This window comes from Stegostoma tigrinum, chromosome 2 (assembly GCF_030684315.1).
Source record: "Stegostoma tigrinum isolate sSteTig4 chromosome 2, sSteTig4.hap1, whole genome shotgun sequence".
In the NCBI taxonomy this organism is placed as follows: domain Eukaryota; kingdom Metazoa; phylum Chordata; class Chondrichthyes; order Orectolobiformes; family Stegostomatidae; genus Stegostoma; species Stegostoma tigrinum.
The window spans coordinates 160,673,818-160,693,168 of NC_081355.1; the positions used below are offsets into that span (position 1 = coordinate 160,673,818).

General features: G+C 47.5%; 1 protein-coding gene across 5 annotated transcripts in view; it reads left to right on the top strand.

Annotated features, from left to right (window-relative positions):
- si:ch211-221n20.8 (uncharacterized protein LOC100034409 homolog) overlaps positions 1-19,351 on the top strand; it is a 115,760-nt gene that overhangs the window by 39,926 nt on the left and 56,483 nt on the right. For all 5 annotated transcript variants that reach the window (XR_009443037.1, XM_059640885.1, XM_059640886.1 and 2 more), the window contains 2 exons: positions 4,150-4,272; positions 10,596-10,718. Coding sequence is in view for 4 of the 5 variants with exons in the window: in XM_059640885.1 (XP_059496868.1) it covers positions 4,150-4,272; positions 10,596-10,718 (246 nt within the window). In the remaining variant the exon portion in view is untranslated. The remainder of the gene's footprint in view (positions 1-4,149; positions 4,273-10,595; positions 10,719-19,351) is intronic.

Below are 19,351 nucleotides of genomic sequence, written 5' to 3' on the forward strand. Positions count from 1 at the left end.
GACCTGGGCACCGGAAAAGACAAGGGCAGAAACAGCCCTGTCGACCCTGCAAAGTCCCCCTCACTAACATCTGGGGGTTGGTGCCAACATCAGGAGAGCTGTCTCACAGACTAGTCAAGCAACAGCCTGACACAGTCATACTCACAGAATCGTACCTTACAGACAGTGTCCCAGACACCATCATCACCATCCCCGGGTATAGCCTGTCCCACCGGCAGGACAGACCCAGCAGACGGGGGGGGCGGCACAATGAGATAAAGTCCGGTGGAGAATATAGACAATAGGTGCTGCAGTAGGCCATTCGGCTCTTTGAGCCAGCACCACCATTCATTATGATCATGGCTGATCATCCACAATCAGTATCCTGTTCCTGCCTTATCCCCATAACCCTTGATTCCACTATCTTTAAGAGCTCTATCCATCTCTTTCTTGAAAGTATCCAGAGACTTGGCCTCCACTGCCTTCTGGGGCAGAGCATTCCATATATCCACCACTCTCTGCGTGAAGACGTTTTTCCTCAACTCTGTTCTAAATGACCTACCCCTTATTTTTAAACTGTGTCCTCTGGTTCTGGACTCACCCATCAGCGGAAACATGCTTCCTGCCTCCAGAGTGTCCAATCCCTTAATAATCTTATATGTCTCAATCAGATCCCCTCTCATCCTTCTAAACTCAAGTGTATACAAGCCCAGTCGCTCCAATCTTTCAACATATGATAGTCCCGCCATTCCAGGAATTGACCTCATGAACCTACGCTGCACTCCCTCAACAGCAAGAATGTCCTTCCTCAAATTGGGAGACCAAAACTGCACACAGTACTCCAGGTGCGGTCTCACCAGGGCCCTGTACAGCTGCAGAAGGACCTCTTTGCTCCTATACTCAATTCCTCTTGTGATGAAGGTCAGCATGCCATTAGCTTTCTTCACTGCCTGCTGTACCTGCATGCTTGCTTTCATTGACTGATGTACAAGAACACCAAGATCTCGTTGTACTTCCCCTTTACCTAACTTGACTCCATTGAGATAGTAATCTGCCTTCCTGTTCTTGCCACCAAAGTGTATAACCTCACATTTATCCACATTAAACTGCATCTGCCATGCATCTGTCCACTCACCTAGCCTGTCCAAGTCACCCTGTATTCTCATAACATCCTCCTCACATTTCACACTGCCACCCAGCTTTGTCATCAGCAAATTTGCTAATATTACTTTTAATGCCTTCATCTATATCATTAATGTATATCGTAAACAGCTGCGGTCCCAGCACCGAATCTTGTGGTACCCCACTGGTCACTGCCTGCCATTCCGAAAGCGACCCGTTTATCCCTACTCTTTGCTTCCTGTCAGACAGCCAATTTTCAATCCAAGCCAGTATTTTGCCCCCAGTACCATGTGCCCTAATTTTGTTCACCAACCTCCTCTGTGGGACTTTATCAAAGGCTTTCTGAAAGTCCAGGTACACTACATCCACTGGCTCTCCCTTATCCATTTTCATAGTTACATCCTCAAAAAATTCCAGAAGATTAGTCCAGCACGATTTCCCCTTCGTAAATCCATGCTGACTCTGACCTATCCTGCTACTCCTATCCAAATGAGTCGTAATTTCATCTTTTATAATTGATTCCAGCATCTTTCCCACCACTGACGTCAGGCTAACTGGTCTGTAATTTCCTGTTTTCTCTCTCCCTCCATTCTTGAAAAGTGGGACAACATTAGCCACCCTCCAATCCGTAGGAACTGTTCCTGAATCCATAGACCCTTGGAAAATAATTACCAACGCGTCCACAATTTCTAGAGCCACCTCCTTAAGTACCCTGGGAGGCAGACCATCAGGTCCCGGGGACTTATCAGCCTTCAGACTTAACACTCTATCCGACACCATTTTCTGCCTAATATAAATACCCTTTAGTTCGTCCATTACCCTCGGTCCTTCAGCCACTATTACATCTGAGAGATTGCTTGTGTCTTCCCCAGTGAAGACAGATCCAAAGTACCTATTCAACTCATGTGCCATTTCCTTGTTCCCCATAATAAATTCACCTGTTTCTGTCTTAAGGGCCCAATTTTAGTGGTAACCATTTTTTTTCTTTTCACATTCCTAAAAAAGCTTTTACTATCCTCCTTTATATTTTTGGCCAGTTTTCCTTCGTACCTCATTTTTTCTCTGTGTATTGCATTTTTAGTTATCCTCTGTTGCTCTTTGAAGGCTGTGCGAATCGTCAACATTGACTCTGGACCCCATGATGTCTCATGGCTTCAGGTTAAACATGGGCAAGGAAACCTCCTGCTGATTACCACGTACCGCCTTCCCTCAGCTGATGGTTCAGTCTCTCCTCATTGTTGAGCAACACTTAGAGGAAGCACTGAGGATGGCAAGGGTACAAAATGTACTCTGGGTGGGGGATTTCAATGTCCACCACCAAGAGTGGCTCAGCAGCATTACTACTGATAGAGCTGGTCGGGTCCTAAAGGACATAGCTGCTAGACTGGGTCTGAGGCAGGTGGTGAGGGAACCAACAAGAGGGAAACACATACTTGACCTCATCCTTACCAATCTGCCAGCTGCAGATGTATCTATCCATGACAGTATTGGTCAGAGTGACCATCACACAGTCCTTGTGGAGATGAAGTCCTACCTTCACATTGAGAATAACCTCCATCGTGTTGTGTAACACTATCCCCGTGCTCAATGGGACAGACTTCACACAGATCTAGCAACTCAAGACTGGGCATCCATGAGGCGCTGTGGGTCATCAACAGCAGCAGAGTTGTACTCCAGCACGATCTGTAAGCTCATGGCCCGGCATATCCCCCACTCAACCATTACCATCCAGGCAGAGGATCAGACTGGTTCAATGGAGAGTGCAGGAGGGCAGGCCAGGAGCAGCACCAGGCATACCTGAAGATGAGGTATTAACCCGGTGAAGCCACCAAACAGGATTACTTACACACCAAACAATGTAAGCAGCGAGTGACAGAGCTAAGCGATCCCACAACCAACGTATCAGATCTAAGCTCTGCAGTCCTGCCACATCCAGCTGTGAAAGGTGGTGGACAATTAACAACTCACTGGAGGAGGAGGCTCCACAAATATCCTGATCCTCAACGATGGAAGAGCCCAGCGCATCAGGGCAAAAGATAAGGCTGAAGCATTCGCAGCAATCTTCAGCCAGAACTGCCAAGTGGATGATCCATCTCTCCCTCCTCCAGTGGTCCCCAGCATCACAGATACTAGTCTTCAGCCAATTCGATTCACTCCACGTGATATCAAGAAACAGTTGGAGACACTGGATACTGCAAAGGCTATGGGGCCTGACAACATTCTGCAATAGTACTGAAGGCTTGTGCTCCAGAACTTGCCGTTCCCCGAGCCAAGCTGTTCCAGCACAGTTACAACACTGGCATCTACCCGACAATGTGGAAAATTGCCCAGATATGTCCTGTACACAAAAAGCAGGACAATTCCAACCCGGCCAATTACCACCCCATCAGTCTCCTCTCGATCATCAGCAAAGTGATGGAAGGTGTCAGTAACAGGGCTGTCAAGCAGCTCCTGCTCAGCAATAACCTGCTCAGTGATGCCCAGTTTGGGTTCCGCCAGGGCCACCCAGCTCCTGACCTTATTACAAGCCTTGGCTCAAACATGAACAAAAGAGCTGAATTCCTGAGGTGAGGTGAGAGTGACAGCCCTTGCCGGCACAGCTCAATTCAACTGAGTGTGGCATCAAGGATCCCTGGCAAAACTGGAATTAATAGTTATCAGTTTGCAAATTCTCTGCTGTTGGACGTAATTTCTGACACATAGGAGGATGGTTGTGCTTGCTGGAGGTCCATCATCTCAACTCCAGGACATCTCTGCAGTAGTACACTTACTGACCTGACTTGGAAATATATCGCCGTCCCTTCACTGCCGCTGGGTCAGTATCCTGGATTTGCCTCTCTCTAGGTCAGGGTCACCTGGTTTGAACACATTAGGGAGTGGATCTCCGGGTTCATCCTTGGCCTCTAGTTGGGGAACACTGAGATTAACTTTGACATATATTCCTGTACACACTTACTGAAGAAATCTGTGTAGGACAGGGTGTGTGTTTGTCTGTGTTAGTGTGGGGCTGGGGATAAATATCTTTCAGCAGTTTATTCTGTTTTACAGATTTCGATGAGTGTCTTGATGAGAATGCAGGTTGTAGTCAAATCTGTACAAATACCAATGGGTCCTATATCTGCTCCTGTTCCCATGGATACCAGCTACATGTTGATATGAAGCAGTGTGTTGGTAAGTGGTGATACTTTTACAATAGTTTAGTAATGGTGGACATTCTGCCCTGATTTATGGAGGATTATTAGGTCGGCCACACCACCCTTTCTAGCCCACCCTCCCTCTTTATCTCAGCAGGATCTATTTCCAGCAACAGGATGCGGCCTGTCTCCACCCTCACTGTCACCATCAGATACTGAGACCACCTTCATTCAGTCCTGGAATGTTGGCAACGCCAGCTGGGCCCAGCATTTATTGCCCGTCCCTAGTTGCCCCTTGAGAAGGTGGGGGTGAGCTGCCTTCTTGAACTGCTGCAGTCCGTGTGCTGTAGGTTGACCCACAATGCCCTGAGGGAGGGAATTCCAGGATTCTGACCCAGTGACAGTGAAGGAACAGTGATATATTTCCAAGTCAGGATGGTGAGTGGCTTGGAGGGGAACTTGAAGAGGGTGGTGTTCCCATGTACCTGCTGCCCTTGTCCTTCTCGATGGAAGTGGGTTCTCGGTTTGGAAGGTGCTGCCTGAGGACCTGTGGTGAATTTCTGCTGAGTATCTTGTAGCTCGTACACACTGCTGTGACTGAGCGTCGGTGGTGGATGGAGTGGGATGTTTGTGGATGTGGTGCCAATCAAGCAGCTGCTTTCTCCTGGACGGTGTCAAGCTTCTTGAGTGTTGTTGGGGCTGCACCCATCCAGGCAAGTGGGGAGTATTCCATCACACTCCTGCCTTGTGCCTTGTAGATGGTGGGACAGGCTTTGGGGATCAGGAGGTGAGTTACTCGCTGCTGGATTCCCAGCTTCTGGCCTGCTCTTATAGCTGCGTGTTAATGTGGTGAGTCTAGTTGAGTTTCTGGTCAGATGTTAAATAGTGGGGGATTCAGTGATGGTACAACCATTGAGTGTCAAGGGATGGTGATTAGATTGTCCCTTAATGATGATGGCCATAGCCTGGCATTTGTGTGGCGTGAATGTCACTTGCCACTTGTAGCCCAAGTCTAGATATTGTCCAGATCTTGTAGCATTTGAACACAACTGATTCAGTATCTGAGGAGTCACGAATGGTGCTGAACATTGTGCAATCATCAGTGAACATCCCACTTCTGACCTTATGATGGAGAAGCTGAAGATGTGATGATCTTTTCATCCTCACAATCCCCAGGTATAGTGCCGAAAGATTGGAGAGAGGTGAACGTCATTCCCTTGTTCAAAAAAGGGAATAAGGGTAACCCCGGAAATTACAGACCAGTTAGTCTTACTTTGATGGTGGGCAAATTATTGGAAAGGGCTCTGAGGGACAGGATTTATGATCATTTGGAAAGGCACAGTTTGATTCGTGACAGTCAGCGTGGATTTGTGAGGGGTAGATCATGCCTCACAAACCTTATTGAATGCTTTGAAGAGGTGACCAAACACGTGGATGAAGGTAGAGCAGTGGATGTGGTATACATGGATTTGAGTAAGGTGTTTGATAAGGTTCCCCATGGTAGGCTCATTCAGAAGGTAAGGAGGCATGGGATAGGGGGAAATGTGGCAGATTGGATTCAGAATTGGCTGACCCTTAGAAGAGAAAGGGTGGTAGTGGATGGAAAATATTCAACATGGTGCTCAGTTACGAGTGTGTACCACAAGGACCTGTTCTGGGTCGTCTTCAATTTGTGATGTTTGTAAATGATGTGGATGAAAGAGTGGAAGGGTGGATTAGTAAGTTTGTGGATGATACAAAGGTGGGTCACGTTGTGGACAGTGCAGAGGGCTGTTCTAGGTTACAAAGGGACATTGATAGGATGCAGAGATAACAAAGTGTGAAGCTGGATGAACACAGCAGGCCAAGCAGCATCTCAGGAGCACAAAAGCTGACGTTTCGGGCCTAGACCCTTCATCAGAGAGGGGGAGGCGGACCAAAGATGGATAGAGGTGCAGAGCTGAGCTGAGAAGTGGCAGATGGAGTTTAACCCTGAAAAGTTTGAGGTGATTTATTTTGGAAGGACAAACTTGAAAGCAGAATACAGGGTTAACAGAAAGTTTCTTAGCAGTGTGGAGGAGCAGAGGGATCTTGGGGTTCATGTTCACAGTTCCCTGAAAGCTGCCACCCAGGTGGATAGAGTTGTTAAGAAGGTGTATGGTGTGTTAGCTTTCATTAATAGAGGGATTGAGTTCAAGAGCCGTGAAGTTATGCTCCAGCTATACAAAAGCCTGGTTCAGCCACATTTGGAGTATTGTGGCCAGTTCTGGTCGCCTCATTACAGGAAATTTTCGACCGGTTAGCCTGACGTCAGTGGTGGGAAAGATGCTGGAGTCAATTATAAAAGATGAAATTATGACTCAATTGGATAGCAGTAACAGAATACGTCAGAGTCAGCATGGATTTACGAAGGGGAAATCGTGCTGGACTAATCTTCTGGAATTTTTTGAGGATGTATCTATGAAGATGGACAAGGGAGAACCAGTGGATGTAGTGTACCTGGACTTTCAGAAAGCCTGTGATAAAGTCCCACAGAGGAGATTGGTGAGCAAAATTAGGGCACATGGTACTGGGGGCAAAATACTGGCCTGGATTGAAAATTGGCTGTCTGACAGGAAGCAAAGAGTAGTGATAAACGGGTCCCTTTTGGAATGGCAGGCAGTGACCAGTGGGGTACAGCAAGATTTGGTGCTGGGACTGCAGCTGTTTACGATATAAATTAATGATATAGATGAAGGCATTAAAAGTAATATTAGCAAATTTGCTGATGACACAAAGCTGGGTGGCAGTGTGAAATGTGAGGAGGATGTTATGAGAATACAGGGTGACTTGGACAGGCTAGGTGAGTGGACAGATGCATGGCAGATGCAGTTTAATGTGGATAAATGTGCGGTTATACACTTTGGTGGCAAGAACAGGAAGGCAGATTACTATCTCAATGGAGTCAAGTTAGGTGAAGGGGAAGCACAATGAGATCTGGGTGTTCTTGTACATCAGTCAATGAAAGCAAGCATGCAGGTACAGCAGGCAGTGAAGAAAGCTAATGGCATGCTGGCCTTCATAACAAGAGGAATTGAGTGTAGGAGCAAAGAGGTCCTTCTGCAGCTGTACAGGCCCCTGGTGAGACCGCACCTGGAGTACTGTGTGCAGTTTTGGTCTCCCAATTTGAGGAAGGACTTTCTTACTGTTGAGGGAGTGCAGCGTAGGTTCACGAGGTCAATTCCTGGAATGGCGGGACTATCATATAGATAGAACATAGAACATAGAACAGTACAGCACAGAACAGGCCCTTCAGCCCACAATGTTGTGCCGACCATTGATCCTCATGGATGCACCCTCAAATTTCTGTGACCATATGCATGTCCAGCAGTCTCTTAAATGACCCCAATGACCTTGCTTCCACAACTGCTGCTGGCAACGCATTCCATGCTCTCACAACTGTTGCAAGATTGGAGCGACTGGGCTTGTATACACTTGAGTTTAGAAGGATGAGAGGGGATCTGATTGAGACATATAAGATTATTAAGGGATTGGACACTCTGGAGGTGGGGAGCATGTTTCTGCTGATGGGTGAGTCCAGAACCAGAGGACACAGTTTAAAAATAAGGGGTAGGCCATTTAGAACAGAGTTGAGGAAAAGCTTCTTCACCCAGAGAGTGGTGGATATATGGAATGCTCTGCCCCAGAAGGCAGTGGAGGCGAACTCTCTGAATACTTTCAAGAAAGAGATAAATAGAGCTCTTAAAGGTAGTGGAATCAAGGTTTTGGGGATAAGGCAGGAACAGGATACTGATTGTGGATGATCAGCCATGATCATAATGAACGGTGGTGCTGGCTTGAAGGGCCAAATGGCCTACTGCAGCACCTATTGTCTATTGTCTATTGAAAGATGTGGAAGCGTTGGAAAAGGTGCAGAGGAGATTTAGCAGGATATTGCCTGGAATGGAGGGAAGGTCTTACGAGAAAAGATTGAGAGAGCTCGGGTTTTTCCCTTTAGAACAATGAAGGATGAGAGGTGACTTGATAGAGGTGTACAAAATGATCAGAGGTATAGATAGAGTAGACAGCCAGAGACTTTTTCCTCGGGTGGAGGTAGCTATTATGAGGGGACATAGTTTTAAAGTGAGTGGAGGTGGATATCGGGGAGGTGTCAGGGGTAGGTTCTTTACTCAGAGAGTGGTTGGGGCGAGGAATGCATTTCCGGAGAGGGTAGTGGAGTCGGCCTCATTAGGGGCATTTAACCGGCTATTAGATAGGCATATGGCTGATAGTATAAGGTAGGAGTGGAGGTTTGATAGACCTTAGGATTAGGGTAGAAGTTTGGCACAACATTGTGGGCCGAAGGGCCTGTGCTGTGCTGTACCATTCTATGTTCTGTGTTCTATGTTCTATGGCTGGGCCTCCACGAGCTGCAACTATCTTCCTTTATAAATATGCAGATACAGCATGTGAAGGTGAATGGCATACTTTTCTTAATCACCAAAGGGTCATGGTTGAGCCTATCTCACACTGTGTGCTGTTTCGGTCTCCTTATTTAAGAAAGGATGTAACTGCACTGGAGGCATTTCATAGGAGGTTTACAGATTAATACCTGGAATGAGCAGGTTGTCTTATGAGGAAAGGTTGGACAGACTGTACTTCCCACTGGCGTTTGAAAGAGTAAGGAATGACTTGATTTGAAGTGTAAGACTGTGAATGGTCCTGACCAGGTGGATGTAGACAGTGTGTGCACTGTTGCTCTGGATGCTCTGTTTGAAATGAGGGGTCACCCTTTTAGGGCCGAGATAAGGAGAAATTTTCCCTCTGGGAGGGTTGTGGTGCTTTGGGACTCTGCCTATGGAGGCAGTGGGGGTGGAGCCGTGTTTTTTAACACTGAGGTGGATAAATTCCTGTCTGGCAGGGAATCAGGGTAATTGGGAGTAGTTAGTTTTCATTCATTCATGGGATGAGGGCGTCATTGGCCAGGCCAGTATTTACTGCCCATCCCCAATTGCCAAGTCGCCCATATAGCTGTGTGCCTGGAGTCACACATAGCCTAGACCAGGTAAGCATGGCAGGGACATTAGTGAACCAGATGCATTTCTATGTCAAGAACTAAAACAGAAGTTGCTGGAAAAGCTGAGCAGGTCTGGCAGCATCTGTGAAGAAGAAATCAGAGTTAATGTTTTGAGTCTGGTGACCCTTCCTCAGAGCTGATAGGACCTGTGAAAACATCGGTTTATATTGCAGAAGTTCTGAGGAAGGGTCACCGGACCCAAAACATTAACTCTGATTTTTTTCTTCACAGATGCTGCCAGACCTGCTGAGCTTTTCCAGCAACTTCTGTTTTTGTTCCTGATTTACAGCATCCGCAGTTCTTTTAGAATTTTTATGGCAGTTGGCAACAGTACCCTGGTTATTATCATAGTAATTCCCAATATTTATTGAAATCACAGTTCGCTATCCGTCAAAGAGGGATTCAAATCCAGGTCCCCTGATAATAAAGTGTGGGGCTGGATGAACACAGCAGACCAAACAGCATCTCAAGAGCACAAAAGCTGACGTTTTTGGCCTAGACCCTTCATCAGAAAGGCCGAAAGGTCAGCTTTTGTGCTCCTGAGATGCTGCTGGGCCTGCTGTGTTCATCCAGCCCCACACTTTGTTATCTTGGATTCTCCAGCATCTGCAGTTCCCATTATCCCAGGACCCCTGATGCATGATTGAATGATAATACCAGTAGGCCATCACTTCTTCTGAAACACAAGCCCATCGATGTTAGTGTGTAAAGAAGCAAGCAGGAGGGGCTGAATGGCCTACTCCTGCTGCTAGTTTGTTTGTTGTGTTTGTGTAGGACTCATGTGAGGTTATGTTCTGTCCAAAATGAAGGGATAGAACTGATAGGTCTTTTGGAGAACGATGGAGCAAAATGGACCTTACTGGTGAAAATCTGTTCTGGAAGAGTCAGTCTGAGTGGAACTACATCGAAATGCCCCTGGAGTTTTTGACCTGATTTGGCAGCAGATGTGAAGCTGCCTGAGAGCTGGGAGTAACAGTGAATGACTTCTCATGAAGGTGCGCATCTGCTGGAAAAATGGTGCTCGTTGACAGGGGTTTTGTTATTGGTTAGCTGATAGAAAAAAGTATCAGCTTTAAAGTGATATCTTGTCCTTTGGTATTTTCAGTCAGTATTGCAGAAACTTGTCACTTTTGAAGTATTCCTGTGATGTATGCAAGGTGTGTACAAGGATCATAACACACTCCTGACTTGTGCATCGTGGGCAGTGGACATGCTCCAGGGAGACTGTATTGATGGCTGGTCCAGTCCAATTACTGGCCCACGCTGGGTGTCAGTTAAACGCACTCCCAGAGTGTCAGCCTAACTATTCCTTTCATTGTTTTCAGATATTGATGAGTGTAAGATCGATAATGGCCACTGCTCCCACTCCTGCACCAACACAAATGGAGGTCATGTCTGTGTGTGCCCTGTTGGACTCGCGCTGGGCAAGGACAAAAGAACCTGTGTCAGTGAGTAACACTCATCGACTTCACAACCACAAGCAGTGTACCCACACACTGTATCTCCCACACACTGTATCTCCCACACACTGTATCTCCCACACACTGTACCTGTCACACACTGTACCTGTCACACACTGTATCTCCCACACACTGTATCTCCCACACACTGTACCTGTCACACACTGTACCCACACACTGTATCTCCCACACACTGTATCTCCCACACACTGTACCTGTCACACACTGTATCTCCCACACACTGTATCTCCCACACACTGTACCTGTCACACACTGTACCCACACACTGTATCTCCCACACACTGTATCTCCCACACACTGTACCTGTCACACACTGTACCTGTCACACACTGTATCTCCCACACACTGTATCTCCCACACACTGTATCTCCCACACACTGTATCTCCCACACACTGTACCCACACACTGTATCTCTCACACACTGTATCTCCCACACACTGTATCTCCCACACACTGTATCTCCCACACACTGTACCCACACACTGTATCTCTCACACACTGTATCTCCCACACACTGTATCTCCCACACACTGTATCTCCCACACACTGTACCCACACACTGTATCTCTCACACACTGTATCTCCCACACACTGTATCTCCCACACACTGTATCTCCCACACACTGTACCTGTCACACACTGTACCCACACACTGTATCTCCCACACACTGTATCTCCCACACACTGTATCTCTCACACACTGTACCCACACACTGTATCTCTCACACACTGTATCTCTCACACACTGTATCTCTCACACACTGTACCTGTCACACACTGTATCTCTCACACGCTGCATCTCTCACACACTGTATCTCTCACACACTGTATCTCCCACACACTGTATCTCCCACACACTGTATCTCTCACACACTGTACCTGTCACACACTGTACCTGTCACACACTGTACCCACACACTGTATCTCTCACACACTGTATCTCTCACACGCTGCATCTCTCACACACTGTATCTCTCACACACTGTATCTCTCACACACTGTACCCACACATACTGTACCCACACACACTGTATCTGTCACACACTGTACCCACACACACTCTATCTCACACACGCTGTACCCACACACTGTATCTCTCACACACTGGATCTCTCACACACTGGATCTCTCACACACTGTACCCACACATACTGTACCCACACACACTGTATCTCTCACACACTGTACCCACACATACTGTACCCACACACACTGTATCTCTCACACACTGTATCTCTCACACACTGTACCCACACACACTCTATCTCACACACGCTGTACCCACACACTGTATCCCTCACACGCTGTACCCACACACACTGTATCTCTCATACACTGTACCCGCACACACTGTACCTCTCACAAACTGTACCCACACACACTGTATCTCTCACAAACTGTACCCACACACACTGTATCTCTCATACACTGTACGCACACACACTGTATCTCACTCACACTGCACCCACACACTGTATCTCTCACACGCTGTATCTCTCATACACTGTACCCACACACACTGTATCTCACTCACACTGTACCCCCACACTCTGTATCTCTCACACGCTGTACCCACACACTGTATCTCTCACACACTGTACCCACACACACTGTATCTATCACACACTCTATTCACACGCTATATCTCTCACACACTGTACCCACACACACTGTATCTCACACACTATCTCACACACACTATCTCTCACACTCTGTACCCACACACCGTAACTCTCACTCACTGTACCTACACACCGTATCTCACACATTGTACCCACACACAATATATCTCTTACACACCGTGCCCACACACACTGTATCTCTCACACACTGTACCCACACTCACTGTATCTCTCATACACTGTACCCACACACACTGTATCTCTCACACACTGTACCCACACACTGTATCTCTCGCACACTGTACCCGTACACTGTATCTCTCGCACACTGTATCTCTCGCACACTGTATCTCTCACATGCTGTACCCACACACTGTATCTCTCACACGCTGTACCCACACACTGTATCTCCCACACACTGTATCTCTCACACACTGTACCCACACACACTGTATCTCTCACACACTGTATCTCTCACACACGATCTCTCACACACTGTACCCACACACACTGTATCTCTCTCACACTGTATCTCTCACACACTGTACCCACACATACTGTACCCACACACAGTATCTCTCACACACTGTACCCACACACACTGTATCTCACACACGCTGTACCCACACACTGTATCTTTCACATACTCTATCTCTCACACGCTGTACCCACACACACTGTACCCACACACACTGTATCTCTCACACACTGTACCCACACACTGTACCCGTACACTGTATCTCTCGCACACAATATCTCTCGCACACTGTATCTCTCGCACACTGTATCTCTCGCACACTGTACCCACACACGCTGTACCCACACACACTGTATCTCACACACGCTGTACCCACACGCTGTACCCACACACTGTACCCACACACACTATCTCTCATACACTGTACGCACACACACTGTATCTCACTCACACTGCACCCACACACACTGTCTCTCTCACACGCTGTATCTCTCATACACTGTAGCCACACACACTGTATCTCACTCACACTGTACCCCCACAGACTGTATCTCTCACACGCTGTACCCACACATACTATATCTCTCACATGCTGTACCCACACACTGTATCTCTCACATACTCTATCTCTCACACGCTGTACCCACACACACTGTACCCACACACACTGTATCTCTCACACACTGTACCCACACACTGTACCCGTACACTGTATCTCTCGCACACAATATCTCTCGCACACTGTATCTCTCGCACACTGTACCCACACACGCTGTACCCACACACACTGTATCTCACACATGCTGTACCCACACGCTGTACCCACACACTGTACCCACACACACTATCTCTCATACACTGTACCCACACACACTGTACCTCTCACAAACTGTACCCACACACACTGTATCTCTGACATGCTGTACGCACACACTGTATCTCTCACTCACTGTATCTCTCACACACTGTATCTCTCACACGCTGTATCTCTCGTACACTGTACCCACACACTGTATCTCACTCACACTGTACCCCCACACACTGTATCTCTCACACGCTGTACCCACACACACTATATCTCTCACACGCTGTACCCACACACTGTATCTCTCACACGCTGTACCCACACACTGTATCACTCACACACTGTATCTCTCACACGCTGTACCCACACACTGTATCACTCACACACTGTATCTCTCACACACTGTATCTCTCACACACTGTATCTCTCATATGCTGTACGCACACACACTGTATCTCTCACACACTGTATCTCTCATACACAGTATCTCTCATACACTGTACGCACACACACTGTATCTCACTCTCACTGCACCCACACACACTGTATCTCTCACACGCTGTACCCACACACACTATATCTCTCACATGCTGTACCCACACACTGTATCTCTCACACACTGTATCTCTCACACGCTGTACCCACACACTGTATCTCTCACACACTGTATCTCTCACACGCTGTACCCACACACTGTATCTCTCACACGCTGTACCCACACACTGTACCCACACACACTGTATCTCTCATACACTGTACCCACATACACTGTACCTCTCACAAACTGTACCCACACACACTGTATCTCTCTCATGCTGTACGCACACACACTGTATCTCTCACACACTGTATCTCTCACACACTGTACGCACGCACACTGTATCTCACTCACACTGCACCCACACAGATGTATCTCTCACGCTGTATCTCTCATACACTGTACCAACACACACTGTATATCACTCACACTGTACCACCCCACACTGTATCTCTCACACGCTGTACCCACACACACTATATCTCTCACATGCTGTATCTCTCACACACTGTATCTCTCACACACTGTATCTCTCACACACTGTACCCACACACACTATATCTCTCACATGCTGTACCCACACACTGTATCTCTCACACACTGTATCTCTCACACGCTGTACCCACACACACTGTATCTCTCATACGCTGTACCCACACACTGTATTTCTAAGACACTGTATCTCGCACACAGTGTACCCGCACAGTGTATCTCTCATACACTGTACCCACACACACTGTATCTCACACACGCTGTACCCACATGCTGTACCCACACACTGTACCCACACACACTGTATCTCTCATACACTGTACCCACACACACTGTACCTCTCACAAACTGTACCCACACACTCTGTATCTCTCACATGCTGTACGCACACACACTGTATCTCTCACACACTGTATCTCTCATGCACTGTATCTATCATACACTGTACCCACACACACTGTATGTCCCTCACACTGTACCCCCACACACTGTATCTCTCACACGGTGTACCCACACACACTGTATCTCTCAGAAACTGTATCTCTCGCACACTGTACCCACACACACTGTATCTCTCACACACTGTACCCACACACACTGTATCTCACACACGCTGTACCCACACGCTGTACCCACACACTGTACCCACACACACTGTATCTCTCATACACTGTACCCACACACACTGTATCTCTCACATGCTGTACGCACACACACTGTATCTCTCACACACTGTATCTCTCACACACTGTATATCTCACACGCTGTATCTCATACACTGTATCTATCATACACTGTACGCACACACACTGTATCTCACTCACACTGTACCCCCACACGCTGTATCTCTCACACGCTGTACCCACACACACTATATCTCTCACATGCTGTACCCACACACTGGATCTCTCACACACTGTATCTCTCACACGCTGTACCCACACACTGTATCTCTCACACACTGTATCTCTCACATGCTGCACCCACACACTGTATCTCTCTCACACTGTATCTCTCACATGCTGTACGCACACACACTGTATCTCTCACACACTGTATCTCTCAGACACAGTATCTCTCATACACTGTACGCACACACACTGTATCTCACTCTCACTGCACCCACACACACTGTATCTCTCACACGCTGTACCCACACACACTATATCTCTCACATGCTGTACCCACACACTGTATCTCTCACACACTGTATCTCTCACACGCTGTACCCACACACTGTATCTCTCACACACTGTATCTCTCGCATGCTGTACCCACACACTGTATCTCACACACACTGTATCTCTCACACGCTGTACCCACACACTGTATCTCTCACACACTGTATCTCTCGCATGCGGTACCCACACACTGTATCTCACACACACTGTATCTCTCACAAGCTGTACCCACACACTGTATCTCTCACACGCTGTACCCACACACTGTATCTCTCACACGCTGTACCCACACACTGTATCACTCACACACTGTATCTCTCACACGCTGTACCCACACACTGTATCTCTCACACGCTGTACCCACACACTGTATCACTCACACACTGTATCTCTCACACGCTGTACCCACACACTGTATCACTCACACACTGTATCTCTCACACACTGTATCTCTCACACACTGTATCTCTCATATGCTGTACGCACACACACTGTATCTCTCACACACTGTATCTCTCATGCACTGTATCTATCATACACTGTACCCACACACACTGTATGTCACTCACACTGTACCCCCACACACTGTATCTCTCACACGGTGTACCCACACACACTGTATCTCTCAGAAACTGTATCTCTCGCACACTGTACCCACACACACTGTATCTCTCACACACTGTACCCACACACACTGTATCTCACACACGCTGTACCCACACGCTGTACCCACACACTGTACCCACACACACTGTATCTCTCACACACTGTATCTCTCATATGCTGTACGCACACACACTGTATCACTCACACACTGTATCTCTCACACGCTGTACCCACACACTGTATCACTCACACACTGTATCTCTCACACACTGTATCTCTCATACACAGTATCTCTCATACACTGTACGCACACACACTGTATCTCACTCTCACTGCACCCACACACACTGTATCTCTCACACGCTGTACCCACACACACTATATCTCTCACATGCTGTACCCACACACTGTATCTCTCACACACTGTATCTCTCACACGCTGTACCCACACACTGTATCTCTCACACACTGTATCTCTCGCATGCTGTACCCACACACTGTATCTCACACACACTGTATCTCTCACACGCTGTACCCACACACTGTATCTCTCACACACTGTATCTCTCGCATGCGGTACCCACACACTGTATCTCAAACACACTGTATCTCTCACACGCTGTACCCACACACTGTATCTCTCACACACTGTATCTCTCACACGCTGTACCCACACACTGTATCTCTCACAGACTGTATCTCTCACACGCTGTATCTCTCATACACTGTACCCACGCACACTGTATCTCTCACACACTGTACCCACACATGCTGTACCCGCACACACTGTATCTCACACACACTGTATCTCTCACACACTGTATCTCTCACACACTGTATATCTCACACACTGTATCTCCCATACACTGTACGCACACACACTGTATCTCACTCACACTGCACACACACACACACTGTATCTCTCACACGCTGTACCCACACACACTATATCTCTCACATGCTGTACCCACACACTGTATCTCTCACACTCTGTATCTCTCACATGCTGTATCCACACACTGTATCTCTCACACACTGTATCTCTCACACGCTGTACCCACTCACTGTATCTCTCACACACTGTATCTCTTACATGCTGTACCCACACACTGTATCTCTCACACACTGTATCTCTCACATGCTGTACCCACACACTGTATCTCTCACACACTGTATCTCTCACACGCTGTACCCACACACTATCTCTCACACACTGTATCTCTTACACACTGTACCCTCTCACTGTATCTCTCTCACACTGTATCTCTCACATGCTGTACCCACACACTGTATCTCCCACACACTGTATCTCCCACACACTGTATCTCCCACACACTGTACCCACACACTGTATCTCTCACACACTGTATCTCCCACACACTGTATCTCCCACACACTGTACCCACACACTGTATCTCTCACACACTGTATCTCCCACACACTGTATCTCCCACACACTGTATCTCCCACACACTGTACCTGTCACACACTGTACCCACACACTGTATCTCCCACACACTGTATCTCCCACACACTGTATCTCTCACACACTGTACCCACACACTGTATCTCTCACACACTGTATCTCTCACACACTGTATCTCTCACACACTGTACCTGTCACACACTGTATCTCTCACACGCTGCATCTCTCACACGCTGTATCTCTCACACACTGTATCTCCCACACACTGTATCTCCCACACACTGTATCTCTCACACACTGTACCTGTCACACACTGTACCTGTCACACACTGTACCCACACACTGTATCTCTCACACACTGTATCTCTCACACGCTGCATCTCTCACACACTGTATCTCTCACACACTGTATCTCTCACACACTGTACCCACACATACTGTACCCACACACACTGTATCTGTCACACACTGTACCCACACACACTCTATCTCACACACGCTGTACCCACACACTGTATCTCTCACACACTGGATCTCTCACACACTGGATCTCTCACACACTGTACCCACACATACTGTACCCACACACACTGTATCTCTCACACACTGTACCCACACATACTGTACCCACACACACTGTATCTCTCACACACTGTATCTCTCACACACTGTACCCACACACACTCTATCTCACACACGCTGTACCCACACACTGTATCCCTCACACGCTGTACCCACACACACTGTATCTCTCATACACTGTACCCGCACACACTGTACCTCTCACAAACTGTACCCACACACACTGTATCTCTCACAAACTGTACCCACACACACTGTATCTCTCATACACTGTACGCACACACACTGTATCTCACTCACACTGCACCCACACACTGTATCTCTCACACGCTGTATCTCTCATACACTGTACCCACACACACTGTATCTCACTCACACTGTACCCCCACACTCTGTATCTCTCACACGCTGTACCCACACACTGTATCTCTCACACACTGTACCCACACACACTGTATCTATCACACACTCTATTCACACGCTATATCTCTCACACACTGTACCCACACACACTGTATCTCACACACTATCTCACACACACTATCTCTCACACTCTGTACCCACACACCGTAACTCTCACTCACTGTACCTACACACCGTATCTCACACATTGTACCCACACACAATATATCTCTTACACACCGTGCCCACACACACTGTATCTCTCACACACTGTACCCACACTCACTGTATCTCTCATACACTGTACCCACACACACTGTATCTCTCACACACTGTACCCACACACTGTATCTCTCGCACACTGTACCCGTACACTGTATCTCTCGCACACTGTATCTCTCGCACACTGTATCTCTCACATGCTGTACCCACACACTGTATCTCTCACACGCTGTACCCACACACTG